The following is a 25959-nucleotide window of genomic DNA, read 5'->3' as shown; positions in this document are numbered from 1 at the left end:
GTGTCTACCACCATGTCCAGCTAATTTTTCTATTTTTTTTTTTTTTTTTTTGTAGAGACGGGGTTTCATCATGTTGCCCGGACTGGTTTCAAATTCCTGGGCTCAAGTGATCCACCCACCTCTGCCTCCCAAAGTGCTGGGATTACAGGCATGAGCCACTATGCCCAGCCAATCAGAGAAATTATATGTGGGGAAGCTCGCATTTGATTCATATTTAAAAAGTGGTTTCAGAGGTGACCTATTAGTTTACAATTAAGGGAAAGAGCTCTAAGAAGTCTGGCTATTTCTTATACAGATAACACAATAAGATCATATTCCTTACCCTGACAACTTGCCGAGTACTTGTAATGAAGGCTTTTCTTATACTCAATTCAGTTGCATCGAGGTTAAATTTTCTAGGATTTGCTTCAACTATGCGTAGGTCAAAAAGTCAAGGTAAAACAATTTCATTATCGAAGCCTGACAACATCCTGTTAACTCACTGAATCTCTCACATGCAAACAAATAAAATCTGGCTCACACTTTCTGAAAACATAGTCAGCTGGACACCAATCATTCTCCGACTTCCTCTGCCTGCAGCCACTGGAGGGAGGATCCCTTTGCCCCAAGACAGAGATGACCTGTCGGATTAAGAAACACAGCCCCCGCTGATGAGCTTCACTACAAACACTTAGGGCTATCTGACCACAGCTGAGCTGGGTTCTTCCTGTTTGCCAACCCTTGTGTCTATCCTTTTTTGACTCCTGATCATCTTTACTAAGCCAGCTTTTGCATGTCTTTTTCTCCTGCCATTCCAAACCACTTCCAATTATGCCAAGATGCTAACCCTACTTCTTAATCTAGGGAGATCAGGCCTTCTTCAGAGAAGCTGCCCTCATTCCCTTACCCTCTGGCCTGGTCCGCCGCACCATGTCAGACACTCGCACAGCTCTCTACACTTCTCTTTCATAGTCTGCAGGTATCTATTTGTGTTATTATTTGATTACCATCTGTTCCGCATCCCTATCCACTCAAAGTTATGTGAGGGCTGGTATAGTGTTTATTAATCTAATCTCCATAACCAGCAAAATGCCTGGCACATAGTATACTCAATAAACATTTGCTGGTTGAATGATGAGTATCTATTAAAACTTTTGTATTTTTAATCTCACATTTTCTCTATCTCCCCTAACTTTTTTTCCTTCCCTCCTGTCTCAACGGAAGAATTATCTCCCTGTAACTGTGCTTTTGATCCTGCCCCCTCACATATTTGCCACTAATCTTAGAGAACATACTTGCCTTTTAATAATTTAAAAGGTACCCGGGGTCATCATGAATAACAAAAATTTACTCCATGTATCAACTGCATACGAATCTGTGCTAACTATAGGGTGATCCTGACAGAAGCTGGTTTTCTTGATGCTTTATCTCACTTAGAGAAAAAACAAAACAGAACTCAGAGCATGCAAGTGGCATATCTTCCATCTAAAGTTTTGGTTAAGTGGGATTTCCAGTTGAAAAGAAAAGGCCATATAATGAAGTTTTTACAGTTCTCCAGTGCATGAGTCAGATCAGTGGACTCACTTCACAACAACACCATGAATTAGCAGAACAGATCTGCTTTTACTAAATGCAGTTTCATGGAACAAGATGCCTCTTCGATGGACGGCGCCCATTGAACATCACTTCTTAAACATGACAGTCTACAAAAAGATTTTTTGATCTCTAATTACCAAAGTGTAACACTGGCCTATATGTACCTCTATATGATGATGACTGCTGCACTATTACATAAGCTGTTTGCCAGGCACCATTTTAAACTCTTTACCTGTATAATCCCAATAATCCTATGAGCTAGGTACTCTTGTTATCCTAACTTTCCACTAAAGAGGAAACTGAAGCACAGGGGGTTAAGTGATGGGCCCAAGTAACATGGTAACTGGTTGTGATACTATAACATAATAAATACAAATTTGGTCTCTGCACCTCATTCCTGGCAAACAGCTCCTAGATCCCTTAGAATCTCCAGAGTGATGAGTATCTTTTGTATGTTAATGGCATAACTGATGGTGGGGGGTTTCTAGATAGCCTCAGGATGAGGGGCTGGTCCCCAGAGAAACCAACCATGTGATTAGACAGTTGAAGCTTTCAGCCCCCTGCTCAACCCCACCCCAGGGGAAAGGGACTGACGGCTGAGTTGATCACCAATGGCCAACTGATGCGATCAATCATGCCTACGAAATGAATCCTCCCCAAACACCCAAAAGGACAGAGTTCAGGAAGCTTCCAGATAGGTGAACATGTGGAGGTTCCTGGAGGCACCTGAAGAGGGCCTGGAAGTGCTGCACCTCTTCTCCTACACCTTGCAAGCATCTCTTCCATCTGGTTATTCATCTGTACCCTTTGTAATATCCTTTACAATAAACGGATAAACCTAAGGAAACTGTTTCCCAGAGTTCTGTGAACTGCTCTTGCAAATTAAATTAATTTGATCTATGGAGGGAGTTGTGGGAACTCCTATTTATACCTGGTCAGTCGGGAGCACTGGTCACAACCTGGGGCTTGCAACTGGCATCTGAAGTGGGAGCAGTCTTGTGGGACTGAGCTCCTAACCTGTGGACCTGATGCTATTTCCACGTAGACAGTATCAGAAATATCATACCGACTTGTGAGGGTAGAGACATTAAAAAAAAAAAGAGAAACAGGGGTTTTTTTTTTTTCCCCCTTTACATTGGTGGAGCCAGGACTTGAACACTGGGAATCTGATTCCGGGGTCCAGAGTCATAATCATTACACCATGCTGCCTTTATATATATATATTTATAGTACAGGATTTGTCACACACTGTACAAGAATGTGGCTACTCTACCTTAACTTACTGGGCAAATACTTTAAACATATCATGGTACAAGGAAGAGCAACAAACATCAATCAATTATAAAAGAAAATGTTTCAACTACATAGTGGAAACAACTGGAGAAAAACTTGTCTATTTGTCTGTTTACCCAAAATGGCACAGACAGCACAGAAAAGGATATTGATGGTTTCATCAAGGTCCTCTAGATCCCACTCTATGCTCCGGAGGTTGTTTCTCAGCTCGTTGGTGGTCCAGTCGATTTCTTCCCTTGTTGCTGTGGAGGGGTCCTGGAGGAGCTCTGTCCATCTCTGAAACAATCCCTGGGCAGTGTTGACAGCTTTCTGTACCTCTCTGTAATCAAGATGAGGCAAAGGAGAGAAATTACAGGCAACATTCCATGGACAAGTTACTGAAGGATTTAGGCTAACATTTATGATCATACACCATCCTCAGCAACCACCATTCCCACAGAAGGCTCTTCACAGACAAATATCAAAGTTCAAAACTTTGATACACAGTCTGAGTATTATGTTCTCAGCTGATGCTTGGAATACAATATCCATTATTTAAGCAGCTACAATATCAAGTTTGTTGGGGAAGGACAAATTTAATATTTTTCTCTGAACAGACTATACATAACAGTATAATGAAGCAATCCTACAAATCAACTAAAGGGCAATGGGCATTCCCACATGCTTTCACTTGGTGTGATAGTATTAATAATTTATACTCAGATGAAAAAGTCCTAATATAGCCTTTCTTTTCTTGGTATGGGAGGAATGAGAATGCTGGAGGGAAGGTTACTCTTATATAGCTCCCGTTTTATTATAGGTTAACAATTTTAATCCGAGAAATTTTTAAACCCAAAATCTTATTTCCAAACATTATTAGCTTTAAATATACCTACTTTCCTTAATTAAGCAATACCATATACCAGATTAGCATTTGTTTTTGTTTTGTTTTTGAGATAGAGTCTTACTCTTTTGCCCAGGCTGGAGTGAAGTGGTGCGATCTCAGCTCACTGCAACCTCCATCTCCCAGGTTCAAGCGACTCTTCTGCCTTAGCCTCCCAAGTAGCTGGGATTACAGGCGCCTGCCACCACGCCTGGCTAATTTTTGTATTTTTAGTAGAGACGGGGTTTCGCCATCTTGGCCAGGCTGGTCCCGAACTCCTGACCTCAGGTGATCCACCTGCCTCGGCCTCCCAAAGTACTAGGATTACAGGCATGAACCACCGCGCCCAGCCAGATTAGTGTTTTTCTTGTTCAGAAAATGAGACGAGGCCATTAAGTGCTATGATCTAGCGTGTTTTTAGATTAGATATAGTCACAAGATTTTAAGAACTGTTACCCCCACCATTGGGCCAATATCCACCATTTAAATATTATAATCTAATACTACCACATATAAAAGCCAAAAAGGAGTCATTTTATAACCATATGGTCTCTCATGTTTAAAGATGATAATCCCACTGCTCCCAAACTATAAGAACTGTTTTGATTCTTCTATGATTTCTTCTGGAACAAAGACCACAAAAAAGTGTTCTAGATGATTACGGTGTTTGTTGTCTATGGCTTTAAGACAGAATTCACACACATCCTATACCCTCTGACGTTTCAAGTACTGGAAAAAAGAAAGCACTAACAAAAATGAAGAAAAGCACCTTACAATATTTAGGTCTATGGCATACTGACGAGAGCTAAGAGGCTGAATGTTAAACAGAGAATACAGCTACTAGGCACAGGCTGAGTAAATAAGCAAGCCAAATGGACAACAAATCTACCAAGGTCTATTCACATCTAGTTTACAGCTTAGGCAAGTCACCTCATTGTTCCTTTCATGTCAGCCTTTAGACTTTCAGTGCTAACGAGAAACCCTATTTAAGATAAAACGGGGAAGAATTAAGTGAGGTGCAAATCTATTTTCTTTACTCTTTATGGGATCTGGGTGATTCAGTGGAGAAAGAGCTATGTATCATTCCTTAATGCAAAGTAAGTCATCCTTTGGTATCCTGGGGGGATTGGTTCCAGGACCCCCACAGGATACCAAATCTGCAGATTCTGAAGTCCTTATATAAAGTGGCATAGTATTTGCATATAACCTACACACATCCTCCTACATACTTTAAATCATCTCTAGATTATTTATAATACCTAATGTAATTTAAATGCTATGTAAATTGCTGTTATACTGTATTGTTTAGGGAGTAAGAAAAAAAAAGTCTGTACATGTTCAGCAAAGATGCAACCATTCTTCTTTTTACTGAATATATTCAATCCTGAGTTGGCTGAATCCACAGATTTAGAACCCACAGAGATGGAGGGCTGATTGTATTGGTTTATTTGTAAGTACTGAGTATCATCTGCGATAATGTAAGACAGAGTTAAAGAGGTATCTGTAAAGACATCTTTTAAAGAATATAAAATTTATCAATTCTGTAAAGTAAATATGAATTCCTTTTTGAGAACTAGAAGCCTCAAACCAAGAAGCCTTGGGCTAGGGCTTAGGTTTGTTCTCCACCACCAGTACACAATTATGATGCTGGAATTAAATTCTAAGTAGCAATCTACGAACTTCTTTGGTCTCAGGAGACTCCTTTGAACTCTTCAAAATTATTGAAGACCCCAAAGAGCTTAGAGTTATGTGTACTATATATCTAACGCTATTTACTATATCAGGAATTCAAACAGACATTTAAAAAATATTTGTCAACTTTAAAATGTGAGCTTACATGTTAACAATGTTTTTATTTAAAAAATTCTAAAACAAAAAAAATGTAGTGAGAATGGCATTGTTTTACATTTGTGCAAATCTCCTTAATAAATGTGGATTCTCATATCCATTTATACCATCAGCCTGTGGACATACATTTTGGTAGAAGCATATGATGAGAATCCAGCCTCATACAGATATATACTTGGAAAAGGGAGGAGAATTTTAATAGTCTTTTCGGACAATTGTGAATGTACTTTTTTGATAGTATACCAAAACTTGACAAGTGGCTGTTAAAGGTTAGCTGCAATGTGGATCCTAAAACTGTATTAAAGAACTTTTTAGACTTTCTTATTTTACAATAATAATTTTCTTGTTTTTCTTAGTTTACCAAGTAAAATGGGAAGGAGTATCTCAGTCATTAGGGAGCTTTGTTTCCCACACACTACAATCCATTGGACAATCTTATACAGGCTGAGATTCCATTATCCAAAATGCTTGGGACCAGAAATATTTGGGATTTTTTCAGATTTAGAATATTTGCATTATATTTACCAGTTGAGCACCCCAATCTGAAAATCCAAAATCCAAAATGCTCCAATGAGCATTTCTTTTGAGCATCTTGTTGGTGCTTAAAAAGTTTTGGATTTTGGAACATTTCATATTTGAGATGCTCAACCTGTACTTTGGATCTTTTACTTTTGGATGATTTTATAACATCATGTACTGGTCATTAGGAAAGTATTAGTCTACTGAGTACTGCAGAACCTCCAAATACCAGCTCATTTCATTACACAGTATCCAAAATCATATTTGTTACTATCACCACCAATTTCATCAGAAAAACTTAAGTATTGGCAATCTGTAAGAGCACAGCAGTTGATATAGGCTCTCCAAAATTCTGGGTTTTGTTCTGTTTTTTTTTTAAACAAAAGACTTTATCACGGGTAAAAATACTGTCAGTTATTTTCCATGAAGTGACAGGTTCACCTCATTCATTTGTGAGAAAATATCTCGAGAATTTTTTAGACAATTCTGAGATTTGAGAAAGCCTGCAAGTCTGAGGAACCAGTTTATCATTCTCTCCAGTAAAAATGAGATTTTGCTAGAGAGAAAAACAGCTATTTCAACTTACAACCCAATCACATAAGTGCTTTTCTTAGAGACAACCATTTTATTTAACAATACATCACAAAAAAGCTCCATGTACATTTCCATTTTGCCAGTGGAATATTAAAATATATACTAAGGGAGAAGATATTTACAAATTACATATCTGATGAATGACATATCCAGAATATATTTTTTTAAAACTCTCAAAACTTAGTAAGAAAAACCCAATTAAACAAGGCCAGGCGCAGTGGCTCATGCCTGTAATCCCAGCACTTTGGGAGGCCAAGGCGGGTAGATCACTTGAGGTCAGGAGTTCAAGACCAGCCTGACCAACATGGTGAAACCTCCTCTCTACTAAAAATACCAAAAAATTAGCCAGGCATGGTGGCGGGTGCCTGTAATCCCAGCTACTCAGGAGGCTGAGGCAGGAGGATCACTTGAACCTGGGAGGCAGAGGTTGCAGTGAACCAAGATGATGCCATTGCACTCCAGTCTGGGTGACAGAGCAAAAGTGTGTTTAAAAAAAAAAAAAAAAAAAAAGCAAAAGATTTGACCAGTCACCTCAGCAAAGACATACATATGACAAACAGCACAGGAAAAGATGCCCAATATCATTAATGACATGCAAATTAAATCTTCAATTAGATACTACTACATATTTAGAATGGATTACAATGAAAACAAAACTGACAATGCGAAGTGCCTGAAAGGTGGTGGTGTAACCGGAACTCTCATACCTTACTGGTGGAAAGGCACAATAGTACAGCCATTTGGAAGAGAGTTTGGTTGTTTCTTAAACATATATTTAACATATGACCCAAAAGTCCCACTCCTAAGTGAAATGAAAACTTGTGTTCACACAGCCTGCATTTTTATAGTAACTTTACTAATAACAGCCAAAAATTGTAAACAACCCACGTCCTTCAACTAGTGAGTGGATAAACTGTAGTGTGTGTATATATATATATAAAAAAAACAGAATACTATTCAGCAATAAAAAGGAACAAACTACAGCTACATACAACAACAGACGAATCTCAAATGCATTAGGCTAAGTGAAAAAGCTAGACTCAGAAGGCCATGTACTATACAATTTCACTGACATAACATTCCGGAAAAGGCAAAATTATAGGAACAGGAAACAGTTCAGTGTTTTCCAGGTGCTGGACATCGGGGAAGGACCAGAAGGCATACAGAGAAACGTTTTGGGGTGATGGATCTGTGTTATATCCTACTTGTAGAAGTGATGATTACACAACTATGTGAATCTGTCAATTTCACAGACGTGTATACCAAAAAGGTTGCTTTTCACCGTAGGTAAATTTTAACTTTAAAAAAATGAGAAAAATTATACTTGAGGGTCAAGATTTTATAAAATTAATAAGTTTTACTGTTTCATGAAGAATATTCTTTTGTTTGTTTGTTTGAGACAGAATCTCACTCCGTCACCCAGACTGGAGTGCAGTGGTGCTATCTCAGCTCACTGCAACCTCTGCCTCCTGGGTTCGATCGCTTCTCCTGCCTCAGCCTCCCGAGTAGCTGGAATTACAGGTGCGTACCACCACACTCAGCTAATTTCTGTATTTTTAGTAGAAACGGGGTTTCACTATGTTGGCCAGGCTGGTCTCAAACTCCCGACTTCAAGTGATCCGACTGGCTTAGCCTCCCAATGTGCTAGGATTATAGGCATGAGCCACCGTGCCTGGTCTCATGAAGAATATTAAGGGAATATATGACTTTTTTTTTCCTTTTTTTACTGTTAGTACAAAGTGATGAGGAATACCACAGAAAGCATGGCACGGCACCACTGCCTTGATTTTTGGTAAGGTACCAGGAGTTTTAGCCACCACAGCTTTGGTACCATCAGTGCAAATGTCAACACAGTGAAAAAGGCAGATAATATCTGAATATTATCATGAAAAGAGTTTTGAGCTGGTAGATCCTTCTGTGATCTACAATGTCTTAAGACACCGATAGTCAGATTGGAGTCGGGGAGTGTGCATGGGTGGATTCTAGTGGCACTCAGTGTGAAGCAAGGAATCCTTAAGCATGCAAGAAGTAAAGCATGTCCTGAGTAAAAAATGAAAGAAATGGCAGGAATTAGAAAAATGCTACAAAGCAATTGCAGAATAAAGCTCAGCACCCGACAGGCCTGACCAGTGAGTTGGCTTATTCCACTCTAAAGCTCTTACTTTTAAAAACAGGATTTCTGTTTAGTTTTCGTTTAGTAACACAGACATAAGAAAGGTAAACCAGTCGTTATTTTACATTTTTAAGATGGATGTTTTAAGGGATTACAAAGGTAGAAACTGCCAACAATGGCTCAGATCTTGAAAGACAGCCAGAATCTGCAGTGTATCAAGGAATCCCATCACAATAGCAAGCAAAGAGGTCTCTCTAAGTGTAAAACCTCCCAACCATTCTTCCAATATCATTTCAGCTCAGCGTTAGCCTGAAAAAGAAGGCATGAACTGGGAGCAGAAACAATGTTGGTCACAAGTCTTATTTGGAAGCCAACTATTAACGGTAACCAGCATTTTCAAAAGCACGTGGGATTTCTAAACAGCTTCAAAAGCCACAAGACACACCTAATAATGTACAAATCTAACCAGGGAGACAACCCTCTCAATTCAGAACCACTTGTTAAGTACTTGCAACTAAAAACTGAAGGTTACTTGGCATTCCAAGTAAGTCAATTCATAAAACAGTAGCATATCATCATGTCACCTATTTGAGATTTGTGAGGGTTTTTACAAGAGAAGTGCCCATCTATGTGATTTCACATTTCTTTCTCAGGAAAGGCAAGGGACTTCAGGATCAGTTGGCTAGTGATGCATGACCCACAAATGCCCACCCACCACTGCTGTCTGTTCTACACAGCTAGCCCATGTGAGCACTGCACTCTGTGCAGAGCACTTCATTTTGAGAAGCGCTTCCCGCTGAGTGAGCAGCTACAGCTACTGACTTCTTAGGCAACAGAGATCCATTTTTGTCTGTCTCCAGAAAAGTGACAATCACAGATAGTGCTTCTTTATCCCTTATCTTTATGTCTGATTTAGCTTTTTCCCAACTATGTAATCAGAAAAATTAAAGTCTGATACCCAGAACTTTCCATGAGGGAGTATACCTTGAAGCAGGTACACCTTGAATTTTCAGAGTTCTTCAGCTTAGCAAACACTTGGTAAATAACAATCTGCTCACCCACAGCTTGGAGAATCATGTCCGGCAGCATTTCACTGAAAACTTGCTGATGACTTTCCTAGGAATTATAGTTTTAGCTGCTGACCCAGAGAAGCCTTTTTCAAATCCCTGAAAGACAGCTATCTCCACACATCAAGCAAATCTTGCACTATTTGTCACACATGCTGCCCAAAGCAGTCTCGTCTGATACAGGTAGCATTTCGTGGATACCAAGAGCCACTGCTGGCAATACTAGGGATGTGGCTTTTCCCCCTTGCTGTCTACAGAACAGCCCATCAAAATCATGGGACCTGTCATCTTCTCATGGACTGAATTCCCTACAGACACCAGAATGAAGGCTCTTCACGGCAATTCACCCCAATGCCCACAGGACCACTCACAATACAGAGCTTTCCCAGTAAGTAGCTGTCAAAAATGGAAACACTGCCCACATCTTTGAAGAATGTATCTTTTGGGAAAAACAAAATAAAGTCATCCAAGCATCCAGATTCTTTTTCTTTTTTATTTTTATTTTTGAGATGGAGTTTCACTCTTTGCCCAGGCTGGAGTGCAATGGCACGATCTCAGCTCAGCTCACCGCAACCTCTGCCTCCCAGGTTCAAGCAATTCTCCTGCCTCAGCCTCCCGAGTAGCTGGGATTACAGGCGTGCGCCACCACGCCTGGCTAATTTTGTAATTTTAGTAGAGACAGGGTTTCTCCATGTTGGTCAGGCTGGTCTAGACCAAACTCCTGATCTCAGGTGATCCACCCACCTTGACCTCCCAAAGTACTGGGATTACAGGCGTGAGCCACCATGCCCAGCCAATTCTTCCATTCTTCATAAATAAAAAGTTGATGCTGGCAGAACCAACCTCATTTGTTTTTGAAGTTAGCCCAACATTGATCCCTTGTCACTGACAGTTGAGCCTCTTTCATACAACCTCCCAATCTGGTATACCACCAAACTAGCCTCTGGGGCCACAAGTAACACATCCAGATGTCCAAAAAAAAAAATCACAAAGTTTTCTTACTTGTATCTAACCACGTTTGCCAAGTAAAATGAGAAGAATATCTCATTTTACATGGTTAGATACAAAAAAGCCATTAGGGTGCTTTTTTCCCCATTATTTGTCATTCAGTTGTACCAACAAATTGCATAATTGTAGCCACAATCCCCATCATCCTTTTCCCTGTTGTGGTTGAGGCAGGGTCTCACTATGTCACCCAGGTTGGAGTGCAGTGGTGCAATCACAGCTCACTGTAATCTTGAATTCCTGGGCTCAAAGGATTCTCCCATCTCAGCCTCCCAAGTCGCTAGGACTACAGGTGCACACCGCCATGCCAAGTTAATTTTTTTTTATTTATTGTAGAGACAGGGTCTTGCTGTTGCCCAGGCTGACCTCAAACTCTTGGCCTCAAGTGATCCTCCTGCCTTGGCCTCCCCCTTCAGCCTTTTTATTTCTCCTTTCTTCTTTGCCCATGCTGGCAGACTCTGAATTGGCATCTGTTCAAGTTATTGTGGTTATTTAACAATGACCCCAAAATGTAGTGATGTAAAACAACCATTTATCATGTCATGTCATGGAGTCTGTAGATCAGGAATTAGACACAGCACAGCTGACCTGTCCCTGTTCCACAATGTCTGGGACCTCAGCTGAAAAGATTAAACAGGCTGGGGCTGTAAAGGCATCACATCTTTCCATCTCTCCACAGTCTGCATGCATGTTCTAACAGAGTGGCTTCAATGTAACTGGACTTGTTACATGTTAGCTCAGGGTAGCCTACACTTGTGTCCCAAGATGAAAGATGCAGACAGAAGGTATGCTGGTTGTCTTTTATGACTTAAGCTTTAGGATTCAAGCAGAGTCACTTCTGCTTCAATCTGTTAGTCAAAGCAGTTTATAAAGGTCTGCCCAGGTTCAAAGGAAGGGAATACAAACTCCAGTTTGATAAAAGAATGCCAGCTTCACAATTTAAGAAAAGCAAACAGTGGGGCGTGGTGGCTCACGCCTGTAATCCCAGCACTTTGGGAGGCCGAGGTGGGTAGATCACCAGGTCAGGAGTTCCAGACCAGCCTGGCCAATATGGTGAAACCCTGTCTCTACTAAACATACAAAAATTAGCCGGGTATGGTGGCATGCGCCTGTAAATCCAGCTACTTGGGAGGCTGAGGCAGAAGAATCGCTTGAACCTGGGAGGAGGAGGTTGCAGTGAGCCGAGACTGCACCACCGCACTCCACTCTGGGCAACAAGAGCGAGACTCGAAAGAGGAAGGAAGGATGGAAGGATGGATGGACAGAAGGAAGGAAGGCAGGCAGGCAGAAAAGTAACACAGGACAGAACATTTATTGGTGCAGCCATCATTGGAAAAAATACAATCTGCCACAACTCCTTTATCTGGGACAGCACCTACTCTGCAAGTCTCTTTACAGAGGGATACCCATTTCATCAATACAGTAAAAGAGGCTAGTCAAGGCTGAAAGTTTCCATTCTAGTAATGAAACGTGAAAAACTCAGGTTGAGCGAGCCTCTGCAACCACATCAGACTCCCACTCCTCACTCTCCTCCAACTGGTTCCTGCCCCATACCCCACAAACCTGGTTTCACCAGCAATCTCTCTGGAAAGAGAGCTCTTTTTATTGCTTGACTTCTACATTCACGTCGTTTGTCCTTTGTATTTGAAAGGAAGCACATGCACAGGCACACCCTTTACTTGACTTTACTGCCATTTCCAAATTCAACCACACTGTACCATATTTTGTAATTACTCTTGTGAAAATGAAAAATCATTTTTACTCAGTTACCTACAACGATATACAATTTTTGACCCTAACTTACTGCTGCTTCCACAACTCGACCAATGACACTGCAGGTCAAAGTCAGGAGTGAATTTAACTTGTCCTCATTTTTGGTGCACTTGACACCATGGTCCATTATATCTATTTTCTTGAAACTCTCACTTCCTCTGTCTCTGTGACATTGTGCTGTTGTAGTTTTCTACCAGTTTTCTCCTTCCTCTTCCTCCACTGGATCCCAATGTTTCTCAGCACTCTTTTTGTGGCCTCTATGTGCTCATCAGCATTCACTAGTTCAAAGTATCCCTCTTAAGTTGATGACTCCCCCACTACACTTCCAACCCTAACCACTCAGCAAGGCTTAATTCATGTATCTTTAGATGCCTATAGGATCATTCCATTTGCCTAAAACCAAACTTATCATATCCTCCCTACAGAACATAATGTATTCAAAACAAACAAAATAGAAAAATCTGCTTTCCTTTCTAGCTTCCTCATTTCAGCCAACAGTGCCACCGTTTTCCAAGTTTCAACACTTGTCTAGACAAGAGTCATTTTTGACTCCTCCTCCTACTTCTCACCTTGCACAACCTCTACGTAAATCCAATCACTGAATTTTTAGATCTGGATGGAACTTTCAAGATAATCTAGTTTGTGCTCACTAAACAAATAAGAGACCTTGGGGCTCAGACATATTGGCTGCTTGCCTCAAGTTCTTCCAACCCTGATTATGAGACACTTTCTATTACCAAGATTTATTTAGTTGCATTTTTGCAAAGCTTCCACAGAGACGGAGTCTTGCACTGTCACCGGGGCTGGAGTGCAGTGGCACGATCTCGGCTCACTGCAAAAGAGGGTTCAAGCGATTCTCCTGCCTCAGCCTCCCAAGTAGCTGGGACTACAGGTGCCCGCCACCACGCCCAGCTAATTTTTTGTATTTTTAGTAGAGATGGGGTTTCACCATTTTGGCCAGGGTGGTCTCGAACTCCTGACCTCATCATTCGCCCGCCTCAGCCTCTCAAAGTGCTGGGATTACAGGCATGAGCCATCGCACTTGGCCCACAAATCTATTTTCTTTGTGGAATCAGAACATCTGGGTTTGAACTCTTAACAGCTGACTATAAGCAAGTGAATAGTAACTGCTAGTTTAAAAACTGCCTCCTGATTTAGAATTTATGATAGAAATCACATTAAATTTAAACTCCTCAGGCAGGTATTCAAACCCCCTCCCACTCCTACTCCTAACCCAAACTGGCTGACTTTAATACCAAGCATGGTTTCTCACTAAAACAAATTCTGTTTCAGTTGGCAGGTCTTCTTCCCCTCTTTATCTTTCTCATTCCTGGTTCTAGACTTCTGCTGAGTTGTTTCCCCAGCCTGGAAGAGCCTTACACCTTAGCAGACACTTCCTTCAAGGCCCAGATTGACCCGCATTCCCAGTATAGGTCTTTCTTTTCTTTCAAATCTCCACAGCATCTCAACTCTACTGCAAAATCTTACACAGTGTATCTTTCACATATCTGCATAGTGTTCTCCAAACTAGATGGCAATTTGAGGAGCTAAATAATATTAAGCACTCAATAAATTTATAATAAAAGCTTGCAAAGTTGTTTTTACAATGAAACACTGGATTCTGCTTTTCAGAAAGTATTAAATGAGATTTGATTTACATTCAATTTTACTGGGCCAAAATTAACAAACAAGGGTTATTTTTTCACAGTGACTCTACCAATAAACAGTTTTTCGACGTGAACAGAATGCATGATGCCCTCGAGGAGCTCATAATCTAGTGTTAATAAAGCTAGATATGCAGACAGAGAAGGTTAAAGAATACAACATATACCATCTTATTCATTTGCTTACATTATTTCAACATCAATCCACAGCCAAAAACCTGGAAATAAAACCATTATCATGCTGGGCACGGTGGCTCATGCCTATAATCCCAGCATTTTGGGAGGCCCAGGTGGGCAGATCACTTGAGGTCAGGAGTTTAAGACCAGCCTGGCCAACATGGCAAAGCCCCATCTCTACTAAAAATACAAAAATTAGCCAGGCATGGTGGCGGGCTACTCGGGAGGCTGAGGCAGGGAGAATAGCTTGAACCCGGGAAGCAGAGGTTGCAGTGAGCCGAGACACGCCACTACACTCCAGTCTGGGTGACAGAGTGAGATTGTCTCAAAAAAAAAAACAAAAAAAAAAAAAAAACAAAAAAAACTATCCTCATCAGACACACAAAACCTCCAAAACAATAAAACAAAAAAGAGCCATGACATTCACGCCTTTTATCCATAGGAGTGGCTCACTTACACTCTATCTCCACATGCTTAGTTACATGGTTTTCTTCTGGGTCTCATTAGAAGCTGCAAATTCTAAAAGGAGGCTAATTCTAAAAGCTTGTCAGCAAGGGAGGAAAAAAACTACAGAACTAAACGGTCAAAATGCGTTCACTCAACAAACACTGAGTACGTCCCTACTGAATACAAAGATGAAGACTACAAGATTTAAATATGATATTTTCACCCAGTAGATTAGTAAAGATTTTTTTAAATGAAAATCCCAGTACTGGGAGACAGGGAACTGGGTCCCTCAAACACCTTGTGGGGCATAGGGGAATATTCTGGAGGACAATGTGGTAGTATGCATCCAACGCTTTGCTGTGCATGCCCTCTGAATTAGCAATTATGCTCCAGGAATACAAGCTATGATAATCAGAAGCAGCAATACAGACCTATGACAAGTAGGCTTATCACCACATTAATTGTAGTGTGATCATAAATATAATTTATCCTCCAGGATGGACATTTATATGACAAAATATAATGCAGTCATTAAAAGCTGCCACCCAGAAGTTTGAAGGATATAAAGAAATACAGATGAAAGTGTCATAAAACAGGCCAGGCGCGGTGGCTCACGCCTATGATTCCAACACTTTGAGAAGCCAAGGTGTTTGGATCACCTGAGGTCAAAAGTTCAAGACCAGCCTGGCTAACAGGGTGAAACCCCATCTCTACTAAAAATACAAAATTAGCCAGGAGTAGTGGCGCACATCTGTAGTCCCAGCTACTCGGGAGGTGTGGCAGGAGAATCACTTGAACCTAGGAGGTAGAGGTTACGAGGTTACAGTGAGCTGAGATCATGCCACTTCACACGAGCCTAGGCGACAGAGTGAGACTCTGTCCCCCCCGCCCAAAAAAAAGAAAAAGTCATAAAACCATATATAAAGTATAATCCCAATTTTTAAAATGACCATATTATATATATATAATATATATTTATAATAAATATATAAATCCTGGCCTTTCCACATATAAGCTTATAAAGTTGAAGTTTTTTACTAAGTTTCATTTTCCTTATTGTGAAATGATGACAATAATAATACCTACTTCATAAGGATAAAAAAGAGCAATCCCTGTTGTGGGATTCTGTTCTGAACAGGACATTGACAATGTCAAAACCCGCCAAAAGGAGCTTCAAACATTCAAGCACTAACCACTGCATGTTTAAGTTACAACAGCTTTCTAACTGTTCTGCTTTTTCATTTTTCCTCACACTGATGCATCCAACACTACTACCAAATCAATATTCCTAAAATCCCAATTTCATGTCATTTCCTTGCTTTAAAAATCTGCAATGGCCTCAAGATGAGATTCTCCTTAGGCCAACATAACTTGACCCTTTTTGACCTGCACTGGGAAGTACTGACAGTAGCTGTGAAATCAGGTTGTTCTAATTTGAATCCTGAGTACACCACTTATTAGCTGTGTGACCCTGGGCAAGCAAGTTAACCCCTCTAATACTTCCTCAGCTTCTCATCTCTAAAATATGGCTAGTATTCATCATATGGGTGTTTTTACAGAGTGAAAATTCATATAAAGTGCTTACTTAGCACTTCATATTACTACTGCTTCCCTAAACTGTATACTCCACCTGGGCTGCTCTTCTAGATCATTTCTAACACACACTGCCCAACTTAGGACTTTTGCTGGTGGTGGTCTCACCCATGAGGCACCATTCCATCACAATCACCACCACCAACAAAGAGTATGTGTTCAACATTTACACTAAATATTCAAGGTGTAGGCTGGAAATACAGGAAAAAACAAAAACAAAAAAAACCAGTCTCAACCCTCAGAGCTCCTAGTCTAATAAAGACAGAGGAAGAGGTCCAATAATTCGGGGAAGCACTTCCTGGAGGCAAGGGAGATGCTTACACTGACTCCAGAAGGCTGCGTGGGTGAAGCAGGCAGTGTGGGTGCACGTAGAGTAAGAGCATCCAGTACAGCAATCATAGTCACTGTATTGAGTCTGGCACTGCTGGAGTACTAAGGCAAAGGGAGAGCAGAGGCTAGATCAGGGAGGTCAGGAAGTGTTGGCACTTTATTCTGCAGGCCAACAGCAGCCACTGAATAATATTAAGTAGGGTACACCTGCCTGGGGCTCTAGAAAAGCTTACACTGTGCTGTCCAATACAGAAGCCACATACAACTACTGACTGGAAATGTGGCTAGTGTGACAGAAATTAAATTTTAATTAATGTAAACTTGGTAACTGACATGCAATTCAGTTATCAAAAAACTTTTATGTATATTTGGAACAATTAAGAGTATGTAGACCAGGCGCGGTGGCTCACGCCTGTAATCCCAGCACTTTGGGAGGCCAAGGCAGGCGGATTGAAGGTCAGGAGATTGAGACCATCCTGGCTAACATGGTGAAACCCCATCTCTACTAAAAAATACAAAAAATTAGCCAGGCATGGTGGCGGCCACCTGTAGTCCTTAAAAAAAAAAAAAAAAAAAAAAAAAAAAAATTACCCAGGAAATACAAAAATTAGCAGGGAAATACAAAAATTAGCCAGGTGAGGTGGCACACACCTGTAGTCCCAGCTACTCAGGAGGCTGAGGCGCAAGAATCGCTTGAACCTGGGAGGCAGAGGTTGCAGTGAGCCGAGATTGCACCACTGCACTCCAGTCTGAGCAACAGAACGAGACTCTTGTCTCAAAAAAAAAAAAAAAAAAAAAAAAGAGTATTTAATGAATTTTAAATACAGATAAATTATTTCTGATGAAAATTTAATGTCCAAATTTAAATGTGCAGTAAGTGTAAAATATGTATTAGATTTAGAAGACTTAGTGCAAAAGTAAAATATCTCATCAATCTTTGTATTAATCACACGTCGAATATTTTGAATGTACTAGAGATTACATTAGAATTAATTTCACCTGTTCCTTTTTATTTTACTGTGGCTACTAGAAAATGTAAAATGACGTACGTGGCTGGCATTATACTTCTATTGGACAGCACTGATCCAATAGATCCCAGGACAGCTGAAAGAGGAAATGAGACCAGAAGCAGGAAGAACAATTAAAAGACTCTTTGATAAGCATCCAGGTAAGAGAGACAGGCTTGATTATCTAAATTCTGCCCATCTTCAAAACGTAATTCAAGATATACTTATTGCCTCCAAAAGCTTTCCTAATCCTAACAATTCCCAAGGAGATGCCTTTCTCTGAACTCCTGGGGCACTCATCATCTGCAGCATTCACTTCAACACTCATTCATTTGCCACCTGTCATTTCTACTTAATTTTGGGGTAATTTGTTTCTCAGATTAGACTAGAAGCTCCTAGGCCATAATTTAGGCATCTTTAATTTTTCCATGCTGTGTAATGCATTCTTGATACTTTTAATAAACACAGGTGCATGACTCCCAAAAAATCTGGATACACCTTCATGGGTGACTTTACCTTTCCACAGCAGAAGGTACTGAGAATCTCTTTTCCTTCAAGAACCTTAAAGACAGGAGCTAAAATGATGTAAAAGTCAATCAAAACTCCGAACCAATGTTCCAATAAAGTAGTGATATTTAATCAGTGAACAAGCATTAGACGACTGTATTGGATACCGTCAAGAAAAAAAAAAATGCCACGACGGCAGAAGAATTTAGACTTTTGACAAATTCCATAAAAAGTCAAACAAAAAATTTCTGATCATCTCTGATCTCCACTGCCAGAGATAACCTTTGCCAACCTAAGCATTAAGAACTTTCAATCAAGGAAAAAACACATTTTTAAAATTAACCCCTAATCAATTCTTCTAATAAATATCACATTTTCCAGGTAGGGAGTCACATATTACCAGTAAATCTACAACTCAGCATTTTCCCATCTAAATTAGAGTAAGGTGAAGAAAAACACCTTTCCAGGGAAATGTTAAGAAATATTATAAGTGTATTTTACTGCATCATCGATAAAATCTTTCACCTAAAATGCCATTTAAATTTTCTACAATACTTGAGTATACAACAGCCAGCTTGTACCACTACAAAAATAGGAAGCTAGCAGCAACTCGTTAAAAGCAAGGGACATTCTGTGATCAGTACTGATTTAGGAACTTTGCAGTTTTCAGATTTTTCATGTTTGACATTTAAAACAGAAAACTGACACGTTTCTAACAAGAAACTAAAAGTTACATCAGAATTAATCTTCTTGCATTTGTTTCATGGCTACAAAGTGGATATTACAAAGTGCAGTTGAAGTTTCTATCTCCAAAGAAACAATCGAGCAAGATGGAGTTAGGACAGCATACAAGGGAACAGAAGGCAGTTCTATTCTGAAAGGCAGAAGAAATAGGAGAAACCTGTCAAACAGCCTGGATGATATCAAGGAGTTAACAAGCAACACTCATTTCCTTTAGCACTGTGAGAAAATTCCGGTTGCTAATAGAAAGCTGAGGAAAGTTTGGTTTGGCTTGTTTCATTTTGTTTTCCTTCCAAATCATCACTGAGTATGAACGACTGCTTTCCTCTCCTCACATTACTCAGTAAAAACTCCCCCCATTGAATTGTCTTCCTGTGCCCTGCTCCCCAGCCTCCCAGATCGGCCCCCGCCCCCGCCTCCCTCCCAGCAAACGTGCTCAGACGCCTCTGGGCTTGTTGTGGTCTCGCCAGTCCTGCGGACGAGCGCTCCAAACTCAATGGACAATGGAGTTCACCCCCGTCAACACGAACTACAAAGCTCAGGAGGGCCATTTCCCTTTTCCTGCCCAGATGCTGTTTTCGCTCCTTCGAAGCAAGGTCCCATGCTCGAATAGACGGCCAGTGTGAGCTAGGACCTGCGTGTCTCCTTCTCACCTGCAGAGCTGCTGAGCCCCTCGACCCCCAAATAAGTTGTACCGCAGCGCACAGGCCAAAAAGGCCCCACCACCACCAGGGGCTTGGCTGGGGACAGTGGCTTCACCGTCCAGGTAGGGATGCAGGAGACGTCTCTGGACGCTTGGTCATGGCCCTCAAGACTAAGCCGTCTCCACTGTGACCCCTCCCCAGCTCCAACTTGCCTCCCCTCCCCCTACTGCGAGAAGACCGAGGAGGTGCGGGCAGGCAGCACCGCCACCTCTTCCTCCAGTGGAGCCCTCGGCCGACACTCACCCTTTCACCACAAAGAAGGGGTCCTCCATGGACATGGCGTCCCGGCCCCGGCCGCCTCCACCTCCACCGCGCACAGAGCGCCCGTGCCTCCCGGCCTCCTTCCGCCCACCCGGCCTGTTCCCGCAGCCGCCCGCGCCTTAGACTGGGGGACGCCGAGCAGCGGGCACGCGCGCAGGCCAGGTGCACGGGACCACCGCTGGTCCAGCACTCGCTCAGCACCACTGGCCGAATCCCGGACTCCAGAGCCGGCCCCCTCTGCAGCCTCCAGTCCCGGCTCCTCCCGGCGTGTCGGAGAGCCTGACCCCACCCCCAGGACCCTCGGCTGCGGCCAATCACGAAAGCCGCCTGAAGCACGACTTCCGTACCCCACTCACGTGATCAGGGCCTGCCCCTCCCCCAGTGGGCGGGGCCTGGGCCTGCGTCACTCCGCCCTGGAGGCGGAGCCCTCGGGGCGGAGGAGGTGGGCGGCTTTCTACCGCCCTCTCCTCAGGCTTGAAGGTGAAGAGCGGCTTGTTCCCTCAGAGGTAGGCAGTCGGCTTTTCGGGATAAACTGTAGTTGTACCTGTTTTGCAAAATCCTCTTACCTTTCCTCTACTTTTAATACTTGATTTTGACAGTATGTAATTTATAAATCTATCTGGTCCTCGACTTAAAATGAAGCATAGTATCTGATTATGATGCTACACAGCTCCTTCAAGTAGGGTCTTACTTTGTGTTGGAGAGTGTGCTAAAAAGTTGTGTATGCATCATCTCAGTATTCTTTGGGGGAAGGTATTATTCCCCTCCTTCCCCTTTTTGGGGGGCAGGGACTCTCTCTGTCACCCAGGCTGGAGTGCAGTGGCACAATCACAGCTCACTGCACCCTCGACCTCCTGGGCTCAAGCGGTCCTCTCGCCTCAGCCTCCCGAGTAGCTGGGACTACAGGTGAGAGCCACCACGCCCGGCTGATTTTTAAATTTTTTGTAGAGATAGAGCTCTCAGTATATTGCCTAGGCTGGCCTCGAACACCTGAGCTCACAAGATCCTCCTGCCTCTGCCTCCCAAAGTGGTGGGATTACGGACGTGAGCCCCTGCGCCATCCATTTCTCCCATTTTGTAGATGAGAAAATAAGTTCAGAGAGGCTTCACGACTTCCTGTAGTCACACAGCCTGGACAGAGCAGAACTGCAGATTCTGTGCACTTTCCACCAGATGGGGTGTACTTTATGTTGCTGTACATTCTGCAAATAACCATGTAAAGTAATTTTTCATACAGCATATGGTGCCTCCCAGGAGAGCGCACCTACAAGGAATAAAGAAGGGGCCAGGTATGACAACTTCCTCTCACTGTGGTTCAAGGACTATTCTAGAAAACATTTTGCCCAGAACCTTAGCCAACTCATATGCTAGATATGCTGTGGAGTTTGTGGATGAGGATTGTGGACTTTGATTGCTGAAAATCATTGAGCACTTAGTGTGTGTGTGTCAGGCAGGGTGTTAAGTGTTATCTCGGTTGCTCTTACAGTGCGATAATTACTGCCATCATGCCCATTTTATAAATGAGAAATCTGAGACTCTGGGAGGGTAAGTGACTTGCCCAAGGTCACCAGTCTGGAGATGGCACAGTCCTTGGAGCAACACAAACCCCGTTTAAACCTTGGCTCTATCGTTCAGCTTCTCATCTATAAAACATAAATAATAATAGCTAGTTCATGGGTTGTTGTGATAGTTAAATAAAAATGCATGTAAACCTCAAGATCCCAAAGGACTAAGTTACTGAAGTCAGGAAAACCAGTAAGGACGCTGCTAAGGTCATGTGGCGTGAAGGGATGAGGGCCAGACCAGGATGACAGCGATTGAGAACAGAGAGGAAGGAGTGAATCTGACAGATGTTTCAAAAGGAAAACAAGACTGAACACCTAGACATGATGAGGGGCTGAATGGGTTTTGAGAGGGGAGAGAAGAGAGGTGAAAGCCAAAATCCCTGGAGGAGCGAACAATGGAAGACAGATGCAGGGAAAGGAAGCAGCGTCCAGTACTAGTGATGCTAATGTTTAGTGGGAGAAAACTGTTTACTTAGTTGGGGAGGTGAAAATGGGTCATCGTTCATTCTTTCAACAAGCACATGTAAATTGAGGGGCAGGTGAGCATGGTGTTGAAGAGCCATCCTTGGAGCCCAATTGCTTGAGTTTAAATCTCAGTTCTGCTACTTCCTGATTGTTGCATCTCAGGCAAGCTGCTTAATCTCTCACTATCCTCAAGTGTGAAATAGACACTGTAATAACAGTGTCTATTTTTTCTTTTCTCTTTTCTTTTTTTTTTTCTTTTGAGACTGAGTCTCGCTCTGTCCCCCAGGCTGGAGTGCAGTGGCGCCATCTCGGCTCACTGCAAGCTCCGCCTCCCGAGTTTACGCCATTCTCCTGCCTCAGCCTTCTGAGTAGCTGGGACTACAGGCGCCCGCCACCACGCCTGGCTAATTTTTTGTATTTTTTAGCAGAGACGGGGTTTCACCTTGTTAGCCAGGATGGTCTCGATCTCCTGACCTCATGATCCACCCGCCTGGGCCTCCCAAAGTGCTGGGATTACAGGCGTGAGCCACCGCACCCGGCCCTAATAACAACTTCCTCATACAGTGTCATGAGGTGATGTGTGAAAAGTGCTTAAAACAGTGCCTCATAATGTGCTCCTACTGTGTGCTAAGCACTGAGGACACAGGCATGAACAAGGCTTGGTTCTTGCCTTCAAGGAACTGTCAGACTGGTGGGAGAGACAGGCTGGTGGGAGAGATGCACAGTGAGAGAAGGGCACAGGTTGCCATAGAAACAGCAACAAGATACCAGTATATTTGTGTGTTTCCCGGGCTGGGGCGAGGGGTTCCTAAGCAGTGACTAGAAGCAGCCAGGAAACAGGGGCCATGTTGCTGGAGTGGAAGGAAAAGGATGGGGGCAGCAGGAGCTAAGCCTGGAGGTGGACAGGGTCAGATTATCGGGGCCCTTGTTTGTGATGTTCAGAGTAGTGGATGCTTCCTATGGACAGTTGTCCATGGGGACTGAGGGAATGACAGGGTCAGATTGGCATTTGAGACAGATGTTTCAGTGGCTAGGTGGTCATGGTCCAGAGGAGGGGTGAGAGTATCCTGAGCTGGGCTCGTGACAACTAAGGTGGAGAAGAGTGATGCATTTGAGACATACTTTAGGGGCAAAGTTAGTGGACTTGGTGACTGATTGGTTCAGCGTATGGAGGCATTGATGAAAGAAGAGGGAGGAAGGCTTCTGGAGTTGTAAGTGGGTAGTATTGGTTCCAACCATCAAGAAAGAGAGCACAAGAGGAGGATTTGATTTAGGGTGAATGTAAATTAGCTGTTAGCATGTCAGTTGTCCCCACCAAACAGTAAACTGCTGGAGGGACAGGATACTACGTTAATGTTATTACCACCTAAGTGCCTGTTATGTCCTCTTATTATCTATTCCATGAATTTCTTAATTGGACCACATGTGACAGGTCAGAGTTTTATACGTAGTAATAGAAGATAGAGGACAGAAACTTGGGAAATTCCCATAATTAGGGGATTTAGGAAAAGCACCAACAATGGAGATAGTGGAATGTCGAGATATAAAATGTGTGTGTGTGTTTGTGTGTGTGTGTGGTGTTCCTTTCTTTAATGTGTCACCCTCCTTTACTCTCTATTGAGTTAGACCTTGGCCTCTGCTGCCCCCAACGAAAGGGAAGCTATGGCTAAAATGCAAGGAGAAACAAAGGGAGTTATTTCTCTCTTCTTCTTCTTCTTTTTTTTTTTTTTCATTTAATAGGACCCACGTCCTAGCATAAACAATAGCTTGGGAAGAATACTCAGCAAAAAGCCATCTCTTCCCACACCCCCACCCCTACCCCATCCCCAACCCAAAAGAATAATTCAAATTTCTCAGGGAGTAAAAAATCAAAACAGTGGTTGTCTTGGGGGAGAGAGTTTGACTGGGAAGGGAAACTTTCTTGGGTACTAGAAATGCTCTGTATCTTGACGGAGTGTGTGTTACATGAGAGTGTCATTTGTCAGAACTCCTCAAACCGAAACTCTTAATTGGACTTAACTTCTGTTCATTTTTCTGGGGGAGGTTGACATGCCAACACTGAGCTTTCTGTAGAGTTCTGAGCAGGCAGCCAGGAGAACTTCTGGTTCCTGAGTGAGTCTCCAAAGTTAGGAGAGTGAATGAGGAAGGCAGCACACTGGGTCCTGCAATGCATCTTCTGCAGATATAAGGAGATGGCAACACAGAGAATAAGGCACAGGCAGCCAAATGAGCTGAGGATCAGAAAGGAGCAAGCCATGTCGCTGGGGATGCCAGGATAGACCTGAGAGGGATTGCAGTGGGTAGTCACCCCCTGCCCCTAGAAGCTGCGGGAATGCCATGACACCCCTACAAGGGGATCTCCCCTACTCTAAAATGAAATAATGACACTCAGCCTGTTCCCTCACTAGGTTGTTGTAAGGAACAACTGGATCATATGTTGGAATAATTTTTTATTTTTTAAATTTTAATTATGAGGCCAGACACCGTGGCTCACGCCTGTAAATCCCAGCATTTTGGGAGGCCGAGACAGGCGGATCACAAGGTCAAGAGATCAAGACTATCCTGGCCAACATGGTGAAACCCTGTCTCTACTAAAAATACAAAATTAGTTGGGCTTGGTGGTACATGCCTGTAGTCCCAGCTACTTGGGAGGCTGAGGCAGGAGAATTGCTTGAACCTGGGAGGCAGAGGTTGCAGTGAGCTGAGATCGCACCACTGCCCTCCAGCCTGGCAACAGAGTGAGACTCCATCTCAAAAAAAAAAAAAAAAATTAATTGTGGTAAAATACACATAACATAAAATTTACTATCTTAACCATGTTTAAGTGTACAATTCAGTAGTGTTAAATATATTTGCCTTCTTGTGCAACCAATGTCCAGAACTCTTTTCATCTTGCAGAACTGAAACTCTATACCCATTAAACAACTCCCCATTCTCCCCCAACAATCTCTGGTAACCACCGTTCTACTGTGTGTCTGTATGAATTTGACTACTCTGGGTACCTCATATAAGTGGAATCATACAGGATCTGACTTTTTATTATTTGCTTCTTTCAGTTAGCATGATATCTTCAGGTTCATTCATTCATTCTGCATATTGCAGAATTTCCTTCCTTTGTAAGCCTGACTAATATTCCATTGTATATATACCACATTGTGCTTGTCCATTCATCCATCAGTGGACACTTGGCTTTCTTTTACCTTTTGGCTATAATGAATAATGCTGATATGAACACAGGTGTACAAATATCTCTTTGAGACCCTGCTTTCCATTATTTTGGATATATACACAGAAGTGGAACTGCTGGATAATATGGTAATTCTATTTTAAATTTTTTTTGAAGAACAGTCATATTGTTTTCCATAGTGACTGCACCATTTTACATTCCTACTAAAAGACACAGGCATTCCAATTTCTTCACATCTTCATCAACACTTGTTATTTTCTAGGTTTTCTCTTCCCTTATCGTAGTTTTACTAATGGGTGTGAGGTGGTATCTCACTATGGTTTTGATTCACATTTCTTTAATAATTAGTGATGTTAAGCACCTATTCATGTGGTTATTGGCCATTTGTATATCTGTTTTGGGGGGTGGGGAGAAATGTCTATTCAAGTCCTTTGCCCGTTTTTGATTGGGTTGTTTTGTTTTTGTTGAGTTCACCCTAAATCCTTCTTGAAACAAGGTAAAGAAAGGGAGAAAAGTGTTAACATAGATGTAAGGTATCATACTCTTCATCATTATCCAACCTTTTAGAAACCCTGATATGCACGTACGTGTTCCAGAACATTCCAGGAAACATTCACTTATGTTAAGTTCCATTGATCTGGCTATGACTGTCTATGTTTCCT

The 25959-nt window shown here is 42.2% G+C and overlaps 2 protein-coding genes across 3 annotated transcripts in view; one reads left to right on the top strand and one right to left on the bottom strand.

Annotated features, from left to right (window-relative positions):
* STX6 (syntaxin 6) overlaps positions 1-20326 on the bottom strand; it is a 50640-nt gene extending 30314 nt beyond the window's left edge. The window contains exons 1-3 of one of the 2 annotated variants that reach the window (XM_050766533.1): positions 20063-20326; positions 3018-3187; positions 323-417 (exon numbers count right to left, since the gene is read on the bottom strand). In XM_050766533.1, coding sequence (XP_050622490.1) covers positions 323-417; positions 3018-3187; positions 20063-20097 — 300 coding nt within the window. In that variant the 5' untranslated portion in view covers positions 20098-20326. Of the gene's footprint in view, positions 1-322; positions 418-3017; positions 3188-20062 lie in introns of those variants that run through there. The other variant, XM_050766534.1, reaches the window with a different exon arrangement.
* Positions 20327-20496: 170 nt separating this feature from the next.
* Positions 20497-25959, top strand: part of LOC126940449 (major histocompatibility complex class I-related gene protein) — a 31292-nt gene continuing 25829 nt past the window's right edge. Inside the window, exon 1 of the mRNA XM_050766372.1 lies at positions 20497-20586. The gene's annotated coding sequence lies outside the window, so the exon portion shown is untranslated. The remainder of the gene's footprint in view (positions 20587-25959) is intronic.

Source organism: Macaca thibetana, chromosome 1 (genome assembly GCF_024542745.1).
Source record: "Macaca thibetana thibetana isolate TM-01 chromosome 1, ASM2454274v1, whole genome shotgun sequence".
NCBI classification, from domain to species: Eukaryota; Metazoa; Chordata; class Mammalia; order Primates; family Cercopithecidae; genus Macaca; species Macaca thibetana.
Note: the sequence above shows the minus strand (reverse complement) of the source record. Positions and strands in the feature narration are given on the sequence as shown.